The sequence below is a fragment of the Brachypodium distachyon genome, chromosome 4 (assembly GCF_000005505.3).
Source record: "Brachypodium distachyon strain Bd21 chromosome 4, Brachypodium_distachyon_v3.0, whole genome shotgun sequence".
NCBI lineage: Eukaryota > Viridiplantae > Streptophyta > Magnoliopsida > Poales > Poaceae > Brachypodium > Brachypodium distachyon.
This window is the reverse complement of record NC_016134.3, coordinates 5128713-5152171: the sequence shown is the minus strand read 5'-3', so window position 1 is coordinate 5152171 and position 23459 is coordinate 5128713. Positions and strand designations below refer to the sequence as shown.

General features: G+C 47.2%; 2 protein-coding genes, 2 non-coding genes and 1 pseudogene across 4 annotated transcripts; 2 read left to right on the top strand and 3 right to left on the bottom strand.

Moving 5' to 3' along the window:
• The first annotated feature begins 2516 nt into the window (after positions 1 to 2516).
• LOC104584859 (glutathione S-transferase T3) lies at positions 2517 to 3401 on the top strand. Its single transcript, XM_010240624.1, has 3 exons — positions 2517 to 2707; positions 2810 to 3116; positions 3195 to 3401. The coding sequence occupies exons 1-3, from the start codon at positions 2517 to 2519 to the stop codon at positions 3399 to 3401; spliced, it is 705 nt and encodes a 234-aa protein (XP_010238926.1).
• Positions 3402 to 8103: 4702 nt separating this feature from the next.
• On the top strand, positions 8104 to 10385 carry LOC112272448. The gene is made up of 2 exons (XM_024463219.1): positions 8104 to 9479; positions 9582 to 10385. Exons 1-2 carry the CDS (start codon positions 8175 to 8177, stop codon positions 10032 to 10034), a joined length of 1758 nt encoding a protein of 585 aa, XP_024318987.1. The 5' UTR covers positions 8104 to 8174; the 3' UTR covers positions 10035 to 10385.
• A 317-nt stretch (positions 10386 to 10702) lies between these two features.
• LOC100839019 lies at positions 10703 to 23051 on the bottom strand (annotated as a pseudogene).
• MIR7750 (microRNA MIR7750) lies at positions 16490 to 16919 on the bottom strand. The gene has a single exon (NR_127037.1). It is a non-coding gene; the product is annotated as a microRNA MIR7750 (primary transcript).
• MIR7764 (microRNA MIR7764) lies at positions 18036 to 18146 on the bottom strand. Its single transcript, NR_127053.1, has one exon. It is a non-coding gene; the product is annotated as a microRNA MIR7764 (primary transcript).
• Positions 23052 to 23459: the final 408 nt, after the last annotated feature.

Here is a 23459-nt window from a genome sequence, read left to right as displayed (position 1 = left end):
GTTTCTTTATTTAGCTTTGATTTCATCTCGAGGTTTTCACACGAAATTACATGCATGGCTCCATGATTGCTCATCAAATTGAGAGAGATAAGAAACAACCATCACTGCTAATCTAAATTTCTAGCTTCATTATTCTCTGTAGATTACACGATGTGGCATCAGCAACGGGCCGGACAAGGTGACCCTCAGCAAATAAACTAACTCTATTTCTCACGAATACTGTAAAGTACATATATACATTGAAACAAGAGGAGAAAGTTATCTCATAATTACTGTACACAACAGGAGAGATAACTAGACATCAAAGATATTCCCTCCATTTCACAAAGAATGGCACACACGCATTTCAAGATTTTACTTTGACCAACAATTAGACTAGTTATTTGAGGTTTATGTGTTACAAAAATAATATCATTGGATTCATATTTGAAAAACCTTTCCAACGATATAATTTTTTTAACATATAATCTACATATAATTGGTCTAATCGTTTGTCAAAGTTCGACCTCTAAAAGCGTTCCCTCGGCCATCTCCTCCTTCACCTTCTCTCCTCCTCTCCCTCAACCTCACCTCCTCGCCATGGACGGCCACTGGGACGAGCACCGCTGGCTCCGCCTCGACGAGGCCGAGGCGATTCGGCGGACCGGCTACCTCTCGCCGCCGGACTGCCGCCTCCCCCGCAGCTGGCGACTCGGCTAGGGTGGCAGGCCCGTCCCGCCGGTGCCGACGGGTGCAGATCTGGGAGAACTTCGCCCATGCCCTGATGCTGGCGTAGCATGCGTCGGCGGAGTGGCATTGTGAGACCTGCACCGTCTAGGCCGGTCTCTTCGACGACGAGCACCGGCGTGCCGTCCATGATGTGCCACGCCCTACGGTGCGGAACAACATCGACGGCTGGCGCGCCTTCTGGCTAGGCGCTCCATTGACGACGTCCTCGCCCACATCGTCGTCGCTAACCAGCCGCGGCTCGACGGAGGCGCGGCCCTCCCTCCTCCACCGGTCGTACGCCACCGCTACTTGGGCGGTACCTCCGGCTCCTAGTTGTCCTCCTCGGCGGCGCGCACTCCCTGGCTCACCAAAGATGAGCCGGGTACCTCCTCGGCCCGAGCACGGTGGGCCGCGTCGTCCGGCCGAAGCCGGAGCTGGAGGAGTGGGCGCCTCCTCAAGAGTATGAGAGCGCCGCCATCGAGCACTGCAGCGACTCCGACCTGGAGGAGTACTCGGTCAGCGTGCTAGCAAGGAGGAGCCGGAGCGGCATGCGGCGGAGCGGTGCCGCCTCCTCGACTACGCGTTCGAGGCCGGGCTTGCCGACGAAGCGGCGAAGCCGGCACTAGCGCCGGTGAAGCAGGAGTCGGGAGTCATCGTCCTCGACTCTAAGGACGATGACTCTGACTTCAATTTCGACAGCGACGACGACTCCTGGATCAACCACCTAGACGACTAGGTTTTTTTATTATTATGTAAATTATCGCAAGTTTAATGAAATGTCACCGAATTTGATGAAAGGTCGCCTAATTTAAATTTGCTTCGAAAAAAGTATTGGGGGCCCGGCTAGGACACGGCAGGCCACCAAATTTTCCTTTGCGTTGGCGCCCTCCTATATGGCCAAAAATATGGCAGGCCGGCCGCCATATGTGGGGCCGAGTGGAGATGCTCTGAGGCCTGTAGCGTCGCCGCATGAGGGTTCCCTCAATATAATTCCCGATACTTAGGTCACCTCTAGTGGGGCGACCCATTTGGGCCGGCACGGTCCGTTTGCGGGAAACGGACCAAAAGCGTGGTCCAGCGGGGCGACGCATTTGGGCGGGCGTCCGGTTTTCCCCCGGATCGACACATTTCCATCCCAAATTTGGGGCGGGAATGCGTCGTGTGCGGACGAGGCACGGAGCTCCGCTCGTCCGCCCTCGATACAACCCTGGCCCCCTGTCTGGGACCCAACCTAAATTTCATTTGCCCCCCTTTCTTCCCCAGTGCCTCCCGCGCACTCTCCTCCCATGGCGGCAAGAAATCCTGCCCTTCTCGCCGACGCCAACCCCGAGCAAGCCGCCCCGAGGCAGCCGTAGCAGCCCTAGAACCAGCTGCCCCCACCGTCCTGACTCGATCGAGGAAACCGAAGAAGGAGATGACCCCAGAGGCGAGGGCCATCGAGTCCCAGAAGAGGGGCCAACGGTGGGTGCGCAAGCTGGCAAGTGATCCGGAGCAAGCCGCCGCCAAAGAGCGGGAGCCTGAGGAGGAAAGGGAGCGGTGCATCCAGGAAGCTGCCCTTGCCCAAGGACGGCAGGCTGAGGCGATGCGTACCATTCTCCTCTTTGGCAACTTAGCACAGGGCGCATTGTCGCCCGACGACAGCGGCGAGCATGGAGTCTAGCGTGGTGAGCCACCCATCGCCACCCCGGCCGACCACGCCGGCTGTGAGGCCATCATCAGAATCGCCCGACACGGCTTCGACGCCGGCGAGATGGGCTCCGTCCGCAGCAGCTGGCGATGCGCTTGACCTCAATGTGTCCCCAGTCACGATGCCAAGCCTGTCGATGAAGGTGCCCCGCCTTTTCCCTACCTCTTCTTTCGATAGCAGACGCAACCTGTTCGGTGATATGCCCGAACCGGCCGTTGATCCCGCCGACCCGAATTACTACACCGAGCCGTCCCAGTTCATGGACGACCTCATAAGCCAAGAGGGCCCGGTGTTTGAGGAAGAAGTTGACGAGTAATGGGACAACGAAACACAAGAGGGGGTCAGCATTGACACTGAGGCGTTGTACACCGGCATCGGCACTGATCCCGGCTCGGACGCGTCCCGGTGTCAAAGGAAGGGCAAAAGCAAGAGGACGCAGGCGTACGCCGAGTGCGAGGACAAGCTGCTGTGCGAGGCTTGGCTAGAAATTGGCCAAGATCCAATTTGGGGGGCCGAGCAAAAAGGCACCGCGTATTGGAAGCGTATCTATGATTACTTCCATGAGCATCGCCTCTTGCCCCCGTACAGCTTCATTAGCGACCGGGGAGAGGTTTCCCTTCAAAAGAGATGGGGCCTCATCCAGTCTGAATGCAACAAGTTCGCGGGTGCGCATGATCACGTGAAGGCGAGGCCAGTCAGCAGCGTCGGTGTCGGCGACATGGTGAGTTGTGTTCAACATTGTCCTCTTCTCATGTGTTTTTGTTTGTGTTCAACAATGTGTCGTCCTCATTGTCGGCAGGCGTATCAAGCTTTGGAGTATTTCAAAGTGATGTACAAGAAACCGTTTGGCTTAATCCATTGTTGGCGGATCTTCATGGAGGCCTTGAAGTGGCAAGATGTTTATGTGGCCACCAAGAAGATCCCCTGCGATGGGAAGAAGCGCGACTGCAACGCCATCGACCTCGAGGCCTCTGGCCACACTGAGGCAGCAAGCCGTGCCGTCTGACCTAGGGGGAGAACCAACTCCAAGTTGGACGCCAAGTGTGAGGCCTCCAACCTTGCCTTCGAGGAGACACTCAAGAAGATGTGGTCCGAGAAAGAGGCCGTGAAGGAGAAGATGCTTCAACTAAAGGAGGAGCAAATGAAGGAATTCCTCGACGTGCAAAAGAGGAAGCTCGCCATCGAGGAGGCCAATGCGGCGGCGACCAGAACTGCCGCCGCGGCCGCTATGCTCGCTGAGGAGACAAGGATCATTACGGCGGACTTGAACCTCATGGACGAACCGACGCGTGCTTGGTTCTTGGCCAAGAGGAAGATGATACAAGAACATGATGCGCCCTTGGAGGAATGATATGTGGCCAAATTTGTTTCATTTTTTAAGTATGAAACTATGCTTGCTATGTATGCCGGCGAGGCCTGAACGCTAATTTGTATTTTCGTATTTTAAATTGCCATCGATTTGACCTCAATCCTTGCCGGCGGGAAATCTGGCCGCGAACAGGGGAGCGATTTGAATTCCGATGCCAAAAATAGGCCGTAGCGTTTGGGTCACACCGCTGGAGGGTGGGCGATCCAAACAGACGAAGGCCGGACAGCGGAGCCAATTCTGTACGGCCCGCGACCCAAACAAACCAAAGAGAAAAAAAGCGGTCCGTTGCCCTCGTATCCATATCGATCACGTGTGCAAGAGTCCTGGAGCAACGACGAGTCACGCACGCATAAGCATAAATAAACTGATTCACGATTCAGTTCACAGTTCTCCCGTACGTCGGTCTGTGTCGTGTTCATCTCTAACTCGTTATACTACGAAATTTCAGTATAAATACCTGAACGTTTAAGGCATCGATCGATATCCGTACGTACGCCTTTCGCTGGTCCAGATGCCGACGACGTCGTTGCCCAAGCTCGAGGTGCGTGGCCTCGACTACGCACAAGACCACATCCTGTCCGCGCCGACTCTCGTCTTCTCCGTGGGCCGCAGGCCCACTACCGACGACCCGGACGGCCCACGCCGGCTCATCCCCGCCGTGGACGCCGCCCTCGCGCGGCGCGCCGACGGGCCCGACGTGGACGCGCTCGACATCTCCTTCGTCTACGGCGTCTGCCGCGGCCAATACGCGGCGCTCCAGTCCCAAGCCGGCTACGCCCTGAGGCACGGCCACGCCGCCGACATCACCTCGGCGCACCTCTCCGCGTGGCTGCGCTTCGCCGCGCGCCGCGTCACGGGGAGCTTCGCGCTCGCGGTGCCCCCGGTGCCGCCCGCGGCGCCGAGCACGTTGCCGCTGTGCGTCAAACGCGACACGAGCCTCGAAGCCCGGCTCCCCGCCACGGCGCGCGCCGAGACGATGAGCCTGGCACTGGCCACGGCCACGCTCGCCGTCCCCGCCGCCCGCGCCGGCGCCTTCCACGCGCTCACCGACCTCCTCCTCAGCCAGGCCACGCTCCGAGCCGAAGCGGACGCGCACAACCTGGGCCTCCTTCTATCCTCCTGCTGCAGCCCGCGTCTCCGGCGGCTCCGGCTCGAGCACATCGACGGGCTCGCCACGCTCCGCCTCGACGCCGCGTGCACGCTCCAGGAGCTCCGGCTGCTGCACGTCCCGGACCTCTCGTCGCTCGAGCTCTACGCGCGGGGGCTCCGGGCGCTGCACATCGAGTCCTGCCCCTCGATGTCCTCCCTCGAGGGGACGGCCAGGATCTCGGCGCCGAGGCTGGAGTCGCTGGTGTTCGGCGACGTGTGCGGCCCGGACCGCCTGGAGCTCACGGGCGCGGCGTCCGTCCGGCGCCTCGGGAAGCTCCACCTCTGGTCGCACTGCCTGCCCGACACCAACGGCGCGGCCGTCGGCCTCCTCCAGCGCTGCGCCGCCGCGGAGAGCGTCGACCTCACTCTGATGCCGCCCATCGGCGAGCACTGGACGGCCGGCCACGAAGTTATGAGCCTCCTGCCACAGCTTCCCAGAGTTGCCAGCTTGAATCTGGACGCGTGGACGTCCGTACACATCGGATACGCCGCCCACCGCCTCGGGAGGAGCGTCGCCACGCTCGTCGCGCGATGCAGCAACGTCCAGCGCCTCCAAATTGCCTTCACTTACTGGGTCAGAACTCAGAAAGATCCATGAATCTTCTTCTGACCCTGAATTTACTGAATGCTCGCTTTAATTTGTGCGTAAACCGATTGATGTTGAGTTCCTTGATTGATTTTCAGGACGGTGGGTGCTCGGACCCAGACTGCTTCTGCCGCCAGGGGGATAATAACGGCGCCATGGGCATGTCGCTGGAGCGGCTCCGGGAGGCAAAGATCACCGGCTTCCGCCCGTCGTTGGACGATCAGGCCAGCCTCGTGCGGCTGCTCGTCGCGAGCGCGCCGGGGCTCGAGACGATGACCCTGGAGCTCTGCGACACCGAGGGGGCCCCGGATCTGGAGATGGTACCTTGCGACAGGGGGCATTGGTCTTGTGTGTCCGACTCAGGGTCCTGGATTTACACGTGGACGCCGGAGATGCCGAGTGGAGAACAGCAGGACGAGGAGGAGGCGTCCGGATCCTGCTATGTAATGTAAGAAGCGAGCAGTCAGCTCCTCCGTCTCTTCTGATCTAAAGCCAACGACGTCCGCCGGCAACCGGGATGATACTAATTAAGAACACTGAAAAATCTGGAGGGCCGGGTGCCCACCACAAAAGGGCGAAGTATAGACCTTTTGCCACTTGTTTTTTTTCTCTTATTAAGAGGTTCCAGGACAAACATCTCGGTCTCCCTGCAGTAAGTTCGTTTCTATTTCGCGCAAAGTGTATTATACCGGGCCCGGTATATACCGGCACGGGTTTCGGTCATCAGATCTGCGTTGAGATCCGCGCCAACCCTGTCCCCCCCTCCCCACGTGATCTCCTCTGGCACACGGATTTCAAAGCAGATCCGACGGCCGAAACCGCGCTGGCATATATCAGGCCCGGTGTAATCGTCGCATTCTTCTATTTTGTCTAAAGTTTTAAAGACAGTGAGCAGTTGACCAGTCCAAGCATTAGCAGGATTTTGGTCATTTTAGAGGAAGCAGTTGACCAATATTATCCTCGCAGTTAGGCAGTTAGCCGAGACAATGTTTTGGTAACAATGTTTTGTTATGATGACTCTGTGGTTCCAATGGACCAAGGATGTGTTTGGTTGATGATCAAACCCAACTCTATCAATTTTTTGGTCATGACCAAATTTTTGGCACTTGTATAATTGACAAAATTTGGTAAGTCAATATCCATGACCAACTCTATTTCATTTTTGTTACCAACATTGACCAAATCTTGCACAAGCAGAATCATAACCAAAATATTTGGTAAGATCAGGATGGGATAAAACCAAACAAAAACCAAATGACCAAGGTAGGTTGAGGCGTGCCACAAGCGATGGGACGGGGGAGATAGGGCGTTGACGGCAGGCCCTCGTGTCAGCGGCAGCGAATCAATTGGGCGGGACCGACGAGCCAGAGAAAATAATTGCCCAGTCGAACAGTCAAAGCCAAAGGTTTGGTCCCACGTGAGAGAAACATTTCTTTTTTATTTCCTTTTGCAATTTGGTACCTGGTTTTAGAGAAAACGTTTCCAAGAGAAAATCGACTCCAAAACTTATGAAAATTGAAATGTAGGTTTGCAACCATTTTATATATTCCTACTGAAAAAATTCAAATTATTTTGAGTATGTTTGAAATTAAATTACCATTTAAAAATTCAAATGGGGTTTAAAAATTCCAATAGCTTGTTTAATTATTATTTTTGGAATTTTGTAAGCATTTCACAATCATTTGTGCTTATGCCAATAGTGTCAAGGTAATTGCAAATATTTTTATGTGGGTTGCTTCACTCGGTTGGAGGTTATGGATTTACGATATTTTATAAAAGATTTTATTCCTTAGCCAAATTCTTAATACATAAAAGGATGCCATGAATGTATGCTTATCCTTAATTAATCTTATTAGTCATATGGGTGTTAACAACTTAACACTGCGATGAACCTTGGCTAGCTTGACTGTTGTGCTCAATTCTGCAATCCAAACTGAGTGCTATATATAGTATTTGTTGGTACGGTACTTACATCATCCACGGTCATCGAAAAAGTTGCATCTATAAATGACACGAAGACTTAGATGCAACCTCTAAGCAATAAACAATAATACTTTCTCTCATCCACTGTGGCTGATTTGGTAATATGTTGTACGAAATCAGATTATGGATCGGAGGGAGTAAAATGGAACAGAGATATGTGTATGTTATTTTTAGTCATACTAGGGACCCAGCTTATATGTCTAATATTGCCTCAAACTAGTCACAATTAGATAGAGCTGCAATTTTGTGACCCTTACAGTATCCTTTGACCCTCTTTAGTTCAACCAAATGAACTAAAGTAATAAAATGATACAACTTTTTAAAAAACTAATTCATTTGTTTTAGTTAACTAAGGAGTGTCAAAGATACCTGAGGGTCAACATGTTGCACCTCTACAATTAAATGTGTCCCAACTTAGAAACAGAAATTGACTCCCCGGAGCGCAACGAGCCAACGAGAGTCACCCTCATAAATTGATTCAACTCGATCCCCCGTACGTGTTGGATTTAATCTTGCTAGTCCGGTTTCTACACGTGTGCTAGTGTGGAGTTGTGTTTAAACTTAGATGTGAACAACACATTTAGAGTCATATGTGTTATCCGTATAGGAGTAGAAGTGTCATACAGATCGGTCACGTGTTAGAGTCGGGATAGTATCCTATTAGGAAAGCAAGTTAAGTCACGGTGCTATGTATGTATGCCTTTGGCTGGCCAATCTTCTCACTCTGGAAGGGCCAGATGCCGACGTCGGCGGAACCAGCAACATCGATGTGCAAGCTCGAGGGCGCCGCCGGCAACCAGGTCACCGGCCTCGACTACGACGATGCCCACATCCTGTCCGCCCAGACTCTTCTCTTCTTCGTCGGCGGCAGGCCCACCACCATCGACGACGACGACGCACGCCGGCTCATCCCCGCCATGGACGCCGCTCTCTCGCGGCGCGCTGACGATGGCCCCGACGTGGACGCGCTGTGGATCTCCTTTGTCTACGCCTCGTGTTGCCACGACTACTCCGTATTAGACACGACCGATCTCTTGGGCTACTCCTTGAGGCACGACCACGCCGCCGACATCACCTCGGCGCACCTCTCCGCGTGGCTGCGCTTCGCCGCGCGCCGCGTCACGGGGATCTTCACGCTCGCGGTGCCCCCGGTGCCGCCCGCGGCGCCGAGCAGGTCAGAGTTATGCTTGAGGGACGACAACAAGCTCCAGGCCGAGCTCCCCGCCACGACGAGAGCCGAGACGATGAGCCTGACACTGGCCACGGCCACGCTCACGGTCCCGGGCCCCCGCGCCGGCGCCTTCCACGCGCTCATCGCCCTAACGCTCAGCCAGATCACGATCCGGACCGACGCCGACGAGCACAACCTGGGTCTCCTGCTGTCGTCCTGCTGCAGCCCGCGTCTCCGGCGGCTCCGGCTCGAGCACATCGACGGGCTCTACGCGCTCCGTCTCGACGCCGCAAGCACGCTCCAGGAGCTCCGGCTGATGCACCTCAGGCACCTCTCGTCTCTCGAGCTCTACGCGCGGGGCCTCCAGGCGCTGCACCTGGAAGCCTGCTGGTGGTTGTGGTTCGACGGGACGGCTAGGATCTCGGCGCCGGGGCTGGAGCTTCTGGTCTGCAGCTTCATGCTGCGCCATCTGGAGCTCACCGGCTTGGAGTCCGTCCGGCGCCTGGAGCAGCTTCACCTGGTGTCGCACGACGCGCCCGGCGACGACACCGATTACTGGAATCAGGCCGCCGTGGGTCTCCTCCAGCGCTGCGCCGCCGCGGAAAGCGTCGGCCTGATTCTAAGGCCGCCTCCCGTGGAGTGGAACGCCGACAGCGAGGTCCTGAGCCTCCTGCCACCGCTTCCCCACATCGCAGACTTGACCCTGGACGTGTGGACGTCCATGCGCATCGGAATCAAGGCCCACTGCCTCAGAGGCGGCGTCGCCACGCTCGTCTCGCGGTGCAGCAACGTACAGCGCCTCCAAATCGCCTTCTCTTACTTGCGGGTCAGGGTTTCAATCAGAGATATCCATGAATAATCTTCTACTACTCCACAAGAGCTACCTCTTCCTATACTGAATTCTCACTTTAATGCCGATTGATTTCAGCTCGATGAGTGCTCGGACCCAAACTGCTTCTGCCACCAGGACCAGGGGGACGAAGGCCCCGTCGACATGTCGCTGGAGCGACTCCGGTATGCAAAGATCACCGGCTTCCGCCCGTGGTTGGACGATCAGGTCAGCCTCGTGCAGCTGCTCATCGCGAGCGCGCCGGGGCTCGAGACGATGACCCTGGAGTTGTGCAACAGTACCGAGGCCAAGGGGGCACCGGATCTGGACATCGTGCCTTGCGACAGAGGGCGATGGTCTCGTGTGTCCGACTCCAAGTCCTGGATTTACACTTGGAAACCGGAGATGCAGAGAGTGGAGAAGAAGAGGAGGAGGAGGAGGCGTGCGGATCGATCCTGCTATAGAATCTCGTCTACATCGTTGGCCATCTCTGCTGTTTTACTTTTACTTGCTTTTGTTTTACTTCTATCTGGCTCCTATATATACATATAAAGAAGCCTTTTTTTAACTCCTAATTTGGCTCATATATAGGATGACTCCATGGTTCCAATCAAGGACCAAATGAAGATCCTAATTTGGCTCCTAATTATTAGCCGTACCTTCACTTTCCTCAACTCTTTATTCATAATCTGCATATTTGAATGCACCAAAGTAAGGTACATTGCAGAGCCTAGAGGGACTCCCTGGACTCCTTCATTTTCGGGAAAAAAAATGATCATTTGTGAAAATTCCAGGGAAACTCATCCGGCCACCCGCGAGTTCCAGCCTTCAGGCCAACAAAGGATGATACTCCACTTCGCCTGAGGGTGTTGAGATTTACAAGCTTCTAATTGCAGAATAAATTAATGTTCGAATTTTGAAGGATGACTACACTGTATTTTGATGCAGTGTAAGATTATGTCACACAAAAGCATGCTTTCATGGCTAGCAAGGTGTCCACACAGGACAGGGCAAGGCACAGAAAAGGCCAGAATCTTTTTCTATTTCCAGTGAAGATTAGAAAAAACAAGTAAATTATGCTTTGGTGTATCAGAGCCAACAGTGCCACTGACATACATATACAGTTACAAAAAAAGAATCTGTTATACAACGTCAGGGCTCAGGACTAAGTGTTCATCACTTTACATGCGAGGTGTGCTGAATGAAATGAATCCATGAGATTGAGGGAAGTGCATTCACCTGGCTGTCTATTAACAAACATTTTCCACCGCATAGTTATCAAGCAGTATTCAGTTTCCTACTACAACAATGCACATCTGACCACTTGGAGCATACTAGGTTATGTATAGACTACCATATTAAACTAGAACACCAGAATTAAAGAAGTTAACAATAAGTTGCTGTAATGTTTTCCTGCAAAGACCATTCACAGGGACTTTGTCCTGTTCCAACGTGCTATTCATTTAGAGGACAACGCCCATCTAACAATCATAGAGATTGAATAGCAAAAGGTTAAAAAAAATAACGGCCCCTTCTTTTGGGCTTCTAGGCCAACTTATAGGTTCCAGGCAGCTGAAACCCAAAAGAAAGGAAAATTTCTCAAGAACTGCTACGAGAAGCCCAACCCAAATGACATGTAAAACGGGCTGCATGGAGAAATTGGTCCCGACGGCAAACCGTTTTTACGCCCCAAATGCCACCGCCAAGTTCCCCAGTCTCCGCGAACCATTTTTTCGTCCAGACCTGACCGATCCCCTCGAGCAACCCTAGCGGGATCGGGCTCCTCTCCCCTGCCGCCGCCACTCCTCCCCCGCCCCACCTCCTCTCCACCTCCGGCCGCCCCGCCTCCTCCTGCCGCCCTCGGTCAGGTCGTCCAGGAGCTGGACGCCGGCTTCCCCGCAAATCTTGGGAATGAATTGATGGATTTGCTTGTTAGCGGCCATGGCGGTACGCACTCCACGGCGGCGTTCTCTCCTCTGTCACCTCTCCCGCACGTCCATTCCCTCCCTCCCTCTCTTGCCACCGGCCGCAGCATCTCGCCGTGGCACTGGCACACAGCAGGTAACGGCCACCGCATCGTTTCACTCGATGCCTCCCCTTGCAGCGGAAGCGGAAGACCCAGTGGCACCATGTAACCACCTCCCTCCCTGATTTGCTTTTAGCAGCTCCTAAATAGAAGATCGTTGTTTTGTTTGATCCACCTGACTCCGCCGGCCGCCAGCCTCTGTATTTACTGTAATCGGCTGAATCCTCTGAACATGCTCTGCTCTTTTGTACTCGCCTAATGAGTTCTTGATTATTTATTGCTAGATCTTCTTGTTTCTGGCCCAGTTGTAAACCGTGTAAACATCAAATCCTTCAAACTCTTATATCTACTCGGGTTGTGAGCATTGTATGAGGAATCATAACATCTAGAATAATGATCTCATACACCTGCATTCGTCGTAAACTCAAACTTTTGGAGCTTCATCCATCCTTGACCAAACTTTAGGAGCTCATACTGACTAATTCTCAGGCAATTCTTTACTACAAGTTCTTCCAGTGATCCATTCTGGCCAAGGTTCTCCAGCCAATCTGCGCTGCCTATTTTGTGGCAGTCAACAATATGGAGAGTAGATAGGCACTTGCAACCAACTACAACCGAGAGAAGCCCACATGAAGTTATGTTTGATTGGACCAATTATCAGGTTGTGTGCTGTCACAGACCATTTCGTCCACATAGGCCAAATAATCTACAACGTCGATCATTGTGGCTCTAGATTACGACATTTCAGATCTAAAGTAAAAGAAAAAGATAAAAATATACTCCCTCCGCCCCGAAATAAGTGACGTGGATTTGTATAAGAATCTATACAACACTTATTTTGGGACGCAGGAAGTATTTGGATAGAAGTATACGTACATATAAGCGTGAGTTGGTGATTGTCACTTTAGGAAGATGACCAAATATAAATTAAGAGAGATATAATGAGGGGTCTAGCCGCGCAAATGCAGCTAGTACTCCCTCCTTTTCACAAAGGTCGCGTATTTGGTTTAAATAAGACAAAGCTTTGACCAAGAATTACTCTATTAATATGTATTTTTTAAGATAAGAAATTTATACCGATAGATTCGTCTTCAAAAGTTCTTGCTGATAAGTGTGATTTACCATCATATAAATTACATATTGATTGAGTAATTCTTGGTCAATGCCTTGTCTTAACAAAACCTAATTCGTAAATCTTTGCAAAAGGAGGGAGTATATAATAAAATACTAGCTAAGTGCCCCTTGTGTTGCTACGGTCTTCACAAATTATGTATATCCAAACAACGGTATATAGACTAGTTATCCTCTTAGGCCTTGACGCCTTGTTTGGCACTACTGTTTTTGTAGTGTTTTCTAGGGTATTATCCACTCCAAATTGGAAAACACTAAAAAAAACCAATGGTTGTTTGGTAGGAAGGGATTGGAGGCCTAACGCTAGTTTCCCCCCCCACAAAACACCCCATTGTTGTACCAATTAAAAACACTTCTCATACTAGTGTTTTTTTAAACACTAGTGTTTTGGGTTTTTCAGAGTTTTGGGTGAATACCCAAACCCCTCAAATACCAAAACACTAGCGATTAAAAAAATACACAAGTGCCAAACAAGGCCTTAATTGTTGCATTAAGGTCTTGCTGCTGATTTTGGGCTGGACGCCTAGACCCATTAATTCTGTGTGCGGTGGGCCAACCGTTTTAAATCTATGTGTTGATATGGGCTGATGGCTACCTAGCTTGTTATCGACCTTATCATCTTAGTAAGCCAATTAATTTTATGTGCGGTGAAGGTAGAGAGGGACAGATGAACGGACCCCAATTTCAAATTAGTAGGTAGTATAAGCCTATCTCGTTATCGATCTTAGGCTAGGCCCATTAATTCATAATTCTGTCATGGTAATGGTAGAGAGTTGTGGATGATCGGACACCAACTATAAATTACTAGGTACTATAGAGTATAGACTATGGATATAGATAAACAGAACAAGTAACAAGAATTTAGGCTAGAGAGAGCTCACCACTTGCCATCAGAAGGTAGTTGGATCTCAATCCGGCCTCCTCCCAATCGCATCCTTGCCCAATTTGCGCAGTATCCAAGTGATTGCTTCATCGCCTGTGCTCTGGTGTGATACCTCTTGCCTGGAGTCTTACCTTCCGATCTGAGCCATCCATCTTGTCCATCGAAGGCCTTTTCCTCTTTGATCTCTGGCCTTTAGCAACATTTAACTCCTCTTGCTGAGAAGCCAATGATGGCTTTAAGCTGTCAGGAGAGTTGTTGAGGGGTAATAAAGCAGTGGCCTGGTTATCTGTCAGCTGATTGGGAATAGATTGTTTTTGTCCAAATGATCTGCTCTTGTACCGCTTTCACTTGCATTTTCCATGCCAGAAATTATAGCATTGCTCCTTTTTCCAGCTACATGCTTTTTGGAAGTGCCCTAATCTCCCAAAAGGCTATTTCTTTATTGAACTCCAGTCTCTCTAACTAGCTTCATTACACTCTTTTCTTTTTTCTCACTCCTTGAGCTTTTGAACTGGCTTGTTACATCAATCTTCCCTCCTGAAATAGCAAAAGGACACCAAGCTACTTTAATATTTAACACAGTACAAAGGGAAGAAATCTGAAGTAAACAAATCTTACATTGCGAAGAAAAAAAATACTAGCTCAAGTATTATTTATTACGAATAAAGGGATTAATAAAGAATCACGAGATGAATCCAGCTATTCAGGCATTAAGATGGAAAATTTACTGCCTCTCATTTTGACTTTGGGTATCATATTGGCATTGTTTGCAGCAGCTTTCTCTGAACTTCGAGTTGGAGATAAAGTAAACATACTATCATCATTCTTAATTGAATTCTGGCCATGGCTACCTTCTATAGATGACCCCCCAAATTACTCTATGATTTGGCTTCATGCCTTTTCTCCAAGAATATCTCATCCGGATCACCAACTGATATATTTCCTTGATTGCCTTTTTTTCTTGGAATGCTTCTTATTTGACACTGAGGTCTTGAGAACAATCTTCTCTTGCCCAGATTGATGTAATGGAGGCTTACTGCTGTTACTTTTGAAAGAGAATTTTAGTGTGCTTCTACCATCATTTTTTAGTACAAATGCACCGAGTCTTTCATCATCTGAGTTTGGGTTTGATGGTGATAAATCTTCTAAAGAAGGCAGTGCAGCAGCAGCCCTTAAACTAACCATAAGATCATTGTCTTCCAAAGCTCCCGAACTGCATCATCTGGATCCCTGATCTGAAGAAGCAAAATGAGTGTAAGATGACATAGTATAATCCAGCAATGAGGAACCACGACAGAAGTACATATCACCTGGGAGCATTCACCACGGCATGATGCGCCTGCAGATATTCGTCAGCTTGGAACTGCTGGTATTTTTCCTCACTGCATAATTTATTTATGGAAAGGCAGCAAAGTATGCACCACAGAACATCAAAGTGCGAGGTAAAGTGGGGCCAATGATCAAATTTGCCGTGTAGACTAGAAAGCAAGAAAAATGAGAAGTTGTCATTCATACAGTGTAAGCTCAAGATCAATCCAAATAGAGTTTGTTTTCTGGTTTAGTTTGTAGTCCTAGTCGCATTTAGTTAGGTTGTTTGTATCGGTATGCATCTTCCCATGTATATGTGCAAACGGTGCCTTGTAAATCAACCCAGAAAAATAAAGAAAAGAAGACAGGCTCGATTCAGGCCTGTAGCTCTCCAATTGATTCTCTTGTGTGCGGCTTGACGTAGAACTAGCTTGGTTTCATGTACGTGCGTGTCTCTCGCCGGATTCCATCGGCTCGTTATAAAATACTCGACGTGCTACACGTTTGTTTGCCAATCTATGTGGTCTAAACCAACATACAGTGATACAGACCTGATGACATCACACTCAATATGCACCCACTTTTCACAAATATCGCAGCACGCCATAGGTATCACATCAGGATCTCTATAAACCTGAAAAGACAAACCCAATCAGCAGAAACAAGTATATAGAAGTTAACACAGAAAAGCATTGAAAAACATTATGGTATGTGTAAACCAAGACTGCTACGCACGTTCTCCAAGTTAACAACACAAATTGAGTCTCAACTAGGAGACTTTAACCTATAGACAAATACAATCCTCACTTTAAGACCTCATGCATAGCCACTTTATTAGATGCGAAACAGTGGGACAAAACAAGACATACGAACTAATGCCATGAGGCGTATAAATTCGTTCTGTGTAGAAAACAAGCAGTCATGCCAAGAAAAAGTAATAGGATGGGACTACCTTCAAGCAAACTGGGCAGTAGTTTCCTTTCACAAACAGTCGCCCAGAAGCCCGAAAAATCTTCGAGGGGGTTCAATACAGAGAGGGGCAGGGCAGCAGGGTGTGGGGAGCAGTAGGGCAGTAGCCTTCCTGCTTTTTCTGTGGCTAAACCTTTCTCGGATGCTTTTTTACCATAGCACTTGGAAAATTGACACGTCTCAAATCTCCATCCCAGTAATGAATCGTTTGAATGTAAGTCTCATGTGTGGCGGGTTTTTAGAGCCGTCTTGGATGGTCCGTAAAGGCGTAAAGGATATGATATTCTACAGTAAAGACCTCTCCTTTACCTATGTTTTTGCCTTTTCAACACTTAACTGTGTGTAACGAACAGCTATGTAGAGACTTGCAGGCTGTGGGAAATCACACACAAGTGTTCTGTGTTCTTAATTATTTCATAAAAAGCTGAGGCTCAGTTTTGTTTGCACTAATTTGAGATTATTGATACAACGACTAGAAAAATCTACCGGTCAATGGCGAAAGTGGCAGAGTATTTTGACTTGGTGTCGGTAGCATACCTTGTCCAACACCTCTATGTATCAGACAGGTTACATAACATGTTTTTCGTTGAACAGTTTTCAAATTTACCCAAGATGAAATTGTTTTTTGATTTTTTAAATTATACTCGAAATCAAATTAATATTCTTACATGATTTTTATCATGCTATTTGTAGGGACCAGTCTCGTCTGTATCATTGCCGACCATGCAATGTAGTACTATCCTGGTGATTAATGTTACGACAAAATGACAAATGGTTCGCATGATGCCATTTGAGTTGAAGCTTGAATACAATAACTACTCACTTATGTTTTCTTTAAAAGGTGAAGCTGCTACGATCATTGTTAGTGATGCAAGAAACTAGGAAAAGGGTATTGAATTGCATCTTACTGTAATGCAATAACCCCATGTTGCTTGCATCACTAGCAATATTCGCAGCAGTTTTAGGAATCACTTTACTTTTTAGATAAACCAAAATGAGTAACTACTGCAATAATTCAAGTTTCAAGTCAAATGGCATCATGTAAACAATCTTTCATAACATTAGTCTCCAAGGATAGTACTATGTTGCATGGTCGGCAATGATTCAGATGAGTTTCCTCTCTAAAAATAGCATAATAAAAATCAGTAAGACCGCTAATTTGATTCTGAAGTTTCATTTAGAAAACAAAGAAACAATTCATCCAAGGTAGATTTAAAAAAATTCAATGCAAATCATTTAATGTTAACCTGTTGTTTGATGCTTAGAGGTGTTGGACAAGGTATGCTATTGCCACCAGTCCAAAATACTTGCCACTTTCGTTGTTGACCGGTAGATTTTTCTAATCATTTTATCAACAATTTTCTGAAATTAGTGCAGACAAAATTGAGCCTCAGCATTAGAAATAATTTTGAACAATGAACACTTATGTGTGATTTATACCACACCCTGCAAGTGTTTACATAGTTACTGCTTATACATGCAATAAGATTTGAAAAGGCAAACTCATAGATAAAGGACAGGTATTGTATTCCTCAGCATTAGAATATTGTATTCTTGACACACATCCAAGACGGTTCTAAAAAACCGCCATAACGAGGCTTAAATTTCCTTAGGCGACATCCACTTTCCCCTTTCGAGGCTCACAAAAAGGCAACAACACCATTGTAGGCCACATCCGACCACAGTCACCACACACCATACCGCCAGATCCAGTAGGAGGCAAGGTGGCATCCAAGGTTGAGAAGACAAGAAGGAGCTTCGTGCACAACCTTGCCATCATGAAGACACCTAGATAGACTCTGCTCCGACGTTTTCAACGTCACCCCAACATCAGTTTCCGCAACTTGCAGCTCACGGGAGGGCCTTCTTGTCGTAGGCCTCATGGTCAGCACAACAGGACCTAGAGAGTGATGGTGACATCGTTTTGAGGTGACATTGCGTCTTCATGCCAGATCTAGCTGGCCAAATGCGGTCACGGAACCAAAATGCACATAGAGGTTGTTTTGATTCTCAAAAATGATAGATGAACTAATTTTAGATTCGGTCCTCAACAAAATGCATTAACAAAGAGATATTTACAATACTTTATACTTGACAGCTATATGCAGATGTAAGATTTAATATTGTGTGGATATATAACAAAATGTTCCGGAAGAACAAATCCTATAAAGATGTCCATCAGGCCTTCTCTTGTTTTGAACAAGCCACCCTGTCGGTAAATTTCTCGGGTCAATCCCAGGTTTGCAACCCATAACGCCAAGATCTATTTCAAAAGGCGAGGATATTAGATATATGTGGAGATTTTCTTTGGGCCTTTTGATACAGATCTAGGTTATGGGCCGCAAATCTGTGATTGACCCGAAAAATTTACCAAGAGGGTGGATTGTTCAAGAGAAGAGAAGGCATGATGGACATCTTGATAAGGTTTGTTTTTCTTAATCCTTCTGTACTATGTCCGCACAATAGTAAATCTTAGATCTGCATATAAGTGTCAACTATATATATAAAGTATTGTAAGGGCTCATTTGGTTTCAAGGATTTCTACAGGATTTCATGCCTTAGGATTTTTTCTTATGTGTAGCATTTGTTTCATAGGAATGGACATGCTAGATTCCTAAGGATTGTGTCCAATTTAGCCTAATTCCTAAGGATTCTAAGCATTAGGTGAGACCTCCTATTCCTATGGTTTCAAAATCTTGTGAACCGAATAAGCCCTAAACATCTCCAATGAATTGTAAACGTTTGGTTGTGTTGCATTTTGAAAAATATTTTATTGTGTTGACAAGCAAATGATGAACATAGTTCATCCACCATTTAAGAGAATCAGAACTACCTCCATGCACATCTGATGATAGGTGAACTGAGCATTTCTGATATGGATGGTTGCCTGCCCGTCGCGGGTCTTCAAGGGCGGGCAGTGTTGTGACCACATCTGGATGTCCAGATCTAGCATGAAGACGGCAGGTCACCTCAAAATGATCTCACTACCATCCTCCAAGTCTTTTTGTGCCGACCATCAGGCTTATGAGAAGAAGGCCTTCATGTGAGCTGTCGTTGTCCGGAAGGTTGCACATGGTGTTGTTACCGTTGTGGGAGCCTCGAGAAGGGTGAAGTGGAGGTGGCTTGAGGAGATGTACTGTGGCGGATCTAGTCTGAGGTGGCAGTTGGATCAGTACAAAGAAGGTCAAGGCTGCAGGTTGCAAGGAGTAGCCGTGAAGATCTAATTCGGTTGGGTTAAAAGGCGGTTGTAGAAACATTGTCACATTTTTCTATGGTAAAACCTATCACGGATGACTTCTTATTCATGGCACTTGAAAACTTGACAAGTCTCAAATGTCCATCCCACTACATCTTGGCTACCGGATTAATATGTACCGGCTACAAGGATAATTATGAAAAGAAATTTCTTATGAAAAACACTGATAATACTAGTTAGCAATCATCCATTACCAGATTTTCTTATGAAATCATCGGTTACCAGATTTTCTTGATGTAGCTACTAGTTTTTTTACCATCTATTAGATTTTTATTGGTGTAGGTAGCAGATAAATGTGTTAAATTTTTTTATGTCAGTTGTTATTACCATAATTAATTATCTTTGCATCTAGGTTTTTACGACAGATACATGCATTAGCTTGGAAAGAGGATTTCAAAGAGATAAGAAAAACTTCCAAACGCATCATAGCAAAGTGCATAACCCTCTAGCAAAGTACTAAATATTGTAGCCAAAATAGTATTAGTACTGCAGTACGCAGTAGGTGGATGTAGGCCGCAGCCAGTAGTCTAGTACTCCCTCCGTTCCTAAATTCTTGTCATGGTTTTAGTTCAAATTAGCACTAAAACCACAAGACAAGAATTTAGAAACGGGGGGAGTACTATTTTGATATCTTCCTAGATTTGTAGCAGATTAGAGTCATGGTAGTGCAGCTATGTTTCTTGTCTTTGCTTTGTACTCCTGAGAGTGACCAGGAGCAGCGAGAGTGATTAGGAGCAACGGGAGGAAAGATAAGTTTCGGCGCCACATGCTAATGCCATTGTGTGCACATTGCTGTATAGTTATGTCCTTTAGTTATATAATACAAGATTGATAACATAACATTATAATTATGACATATGCCACATGTTTTCTTTTCGTGGATGATTTTGAAGCTTCAAGCAGTTTGATGGTACTAAAGGCCTGTGCAACCATTCACTTAGCCCATATAAGGCCCAGTTTCAAAAACCCTAGTCTTTCCTTTCGCGTTCCTCCAGCCTCCAGCCGCCAGTATTCTCTGCCACCATCTTCCTCAACTACTGCAGAACATGAAAGGAAAACAGCATCAACTGTGCCGCCGCCTGGAATTTCTGGCTCATAGGTGGCCACAATCCCCATCCTCCTCTCGATCATTACATTCTCCCTCGTCATTAGGTGTTGTCCCATCTTCCCCCCACCACCAGGATCTTCTTCCTCACGTACCGGCAGCCGCCATCTCCATCTTCCTCAGTATCCCGTATGTATCTTCCCAGTATCCCTACCGTATCCCCATTTCTTTGGTTTTATATCAAAAGAGGGATACCGGAGATACGCATATCGTGGCTTGTCCTGACGTATCCCCGTATCACTAGCGTACTACACGAGGACACAATTGTGTCGGTTCTACATAGACGAGAATCACTCGTCAGACAAAGCCAGAACTATGCGCCACACGCAGCCCAAGACACACTAGTTCTTCTGTCCACATACAATACGAGGGGTTTGCTAGGGGAAGGAGCATACTGTAGATACCATTTCTATAGTCCCCTTCCTAACGTAATAGCATCCATGCATCTCTCCTCTGATCCAAAGAGTGGAAAGCAAGTTGGAGGGAAGCAGATTTGGTAGAGGAATAACCTTGGTACAGTTGTACCTTGGATCCTGAAGGAGGCGGGGCACTTGGATCTTGGCCAGAGTGATGTGAAATCCATCTAAATCAACAAAGCCGAGAAGTAATTAATTAATTAGCTTATAAACGAGTAGTTAGAGCAATGCATTGCTCGAACTACTTCTGACATATAAGGTAATTAAGTAATTAGCTATGCTAAGTAGCTCAACCACACTGGCCCATCGAGCTACTTCTCACATATAAGGTCATTAATTAGCTAACTAATTAGCTCAATAGCTTCATTAAACTAATTAATTAATAAACAGTACAATAAACAATGCATCAAACAAGCTAATTAATTAGGTTAATTAATTAAGCATAATTAATTAGCTTGATTGAGTAGCTAAATTAGTTAGCTTAATTAATAAACAATATATACAATAAACAGCAATTAACAAGCAGTAATTAATTACATAATTAATAAACAGATATTAACAAAAAGTTATTAATTAGACAGTTAATAAATAGCATCAAATAAATAATAAACAGTAGTAGTAATTAATTAGACAGTTAATAAAAATAAATGAATAAACAACAAACAGCACATGGAAACAGTACATGAAATTAATTAAAAGGTATATGGATTAATGAAACAGCACATGAAAACAATAACAATACATGGATAAATTAAGCAGTACATGGAAAAATAAACATTAAACAATACACACTAAATAATCTCAGGGCAATGAAAGGGCAACCAATAGCACACACAATCGCAATGACAGCACACACAATCACAGATCCACGAAATTACCTTGCAAGAATCCCAAGTGGTAGCAAATGGTCTAGGAGATGCAGACTGAAGCTTCGCGAGCCTTGCAAAAAAAAAGGTCCAGAGATTATAACAGGTACAACCAAGAACAGTATAAGAAACTAGATCCAAGAAGTTGCCTTGCAAAAAGACCAAGAAAGAGCACAAATCAGCCAATTATCTTAAACAAGATAGCCACAAACAGTCCCTTCCAGCACCCTTTAAATAAGTAATTAATTAACTGATTAACTATTACACAGTACATAAGGCTAATTAATTAATAAAAAGTAATTGATTGGCTATTAGTTATTAAACAGTACATAAGCTAATTAATTATTAAACAGTACATTATACAGTACTATGTACAAGATGTTACTATGCTTAGGTTAGAGAATAAAGCAGGGGAGAGACTTGTTGTAAGTACATTATGTTATATTCTGAGAATGTCAAAATTGTTCTTAACAAATTGTTCTTAACTGAGAATGTAGCCACCTAGTTTCAGAATACTATAGAACCAATCTAATTGAACATGCCATAACTAAGATCAGAACCAATCTCAAGATCAAAACAGAGTAACTAGTATATTCTGAACATTTTCTCAATAGAGTGAACACAAGTAGCAATGCTGATTTTAACTAAAGATAAATCTTACATGACAGATAGCACAACAGTTCTTACAAAAGCAAATTTCTCAATAGATCGAACAAATACAAGATTCATGTCCTGTAAACAGATTGAGAACAACTGCGCACACCATAACACATCATCGAAGCTAGACTGAATGAAACCCATGGTCCAACACAAATATTTGATGTCAGTTTCTTGCTACAACATATTTTGCTCTGGGTATTTCACAAACTTCTGCACTGTCCAAAATAAGACATTCCAAAATCAGCACATCAATTATCACCAAGTTTGGCACTACTCCAAAAATCGACACTAATTATCACCAAGATGCTACTGCTAACGTAAGTACACAGTGACTGCATGTACACAAGGTGTACTCCAACTTCCTTACCAACGAGACCAACAATATAGCACTGGGAGATAAACATATAGCAACTACAACTAAGAACATCAAGAAACAGAGAAGGAAGGACAGAACCGGATCAAAGTGGTTACCTTGCAAGAAATCAAGAACTGGAAGAGGCAGTAGAGGATGCCGTAGGGAGGCAAGAAATAAGCAGATTGGTCCCTTCCAGAGCCCTGCATAGCAGATCAAGAACAGATCAGCCACGATCCGGAGAAGAACATGAAGAAGAGAGGTGAAGGAGGGATCAAGAGACTACCTTACCAAGAAAACCACGAAGAGGAAGAAAAGGCCGAACAAGATGCAGATCCGTCCCTACCGGTTCCCTGCAAACAGATCAAGAAACGGATCAACAAAAAAAGATCAAGAAACAGATCAAGAAAACCGGATCAAGAAAAATAAAAAGAAGAGAAGCGAGATGAAGACTTACCCGCATCCAGCAAAACGTGGTCGCCTTGTGTCGTCGATGGCCTTGCGCCGCCGCTGCCAGCCAGCCACCTTGCGTCTCCAGTTTGAGAGCGAGTGGACAGAGCGGGAACGAGAGGAGCAGTGGACGGCTAGGGTTTGGGATCAGGGAGGAGAGAGCGGCGCTATGGCTGCAGAGTTGCGGCTCGGGTTCGGGAGGAGAGAGCGGCGCGAGTGGGGAGTGGTGTTAGGGTTCGGGAGAGGGGGGCCAGAGAGGTATTTGTATGCCGAGGGAGAGTCGTACGTGAGCGAATGGGCTCGCGGGCCGCGTGTCCACAAAATTCAGCGAGCGAACCGAATCGTTTTTTGGGGAGCAATTTTCACCGTGGACCGCTCTGCTCTAGCCCAATCACCGATCCAAACACAAAAAAGCCTGTGTGGAGCCGACCCAACCCGCCCCACCCCAGAACCAAATACAGTACATCCTTAATTCTTCTTTCTAGCTTCAAGTCCACCTACTCTCACGTCCAGCTAAGAGCTTCGCTCCGGCGATGAACACCCTCCACCGCTGGA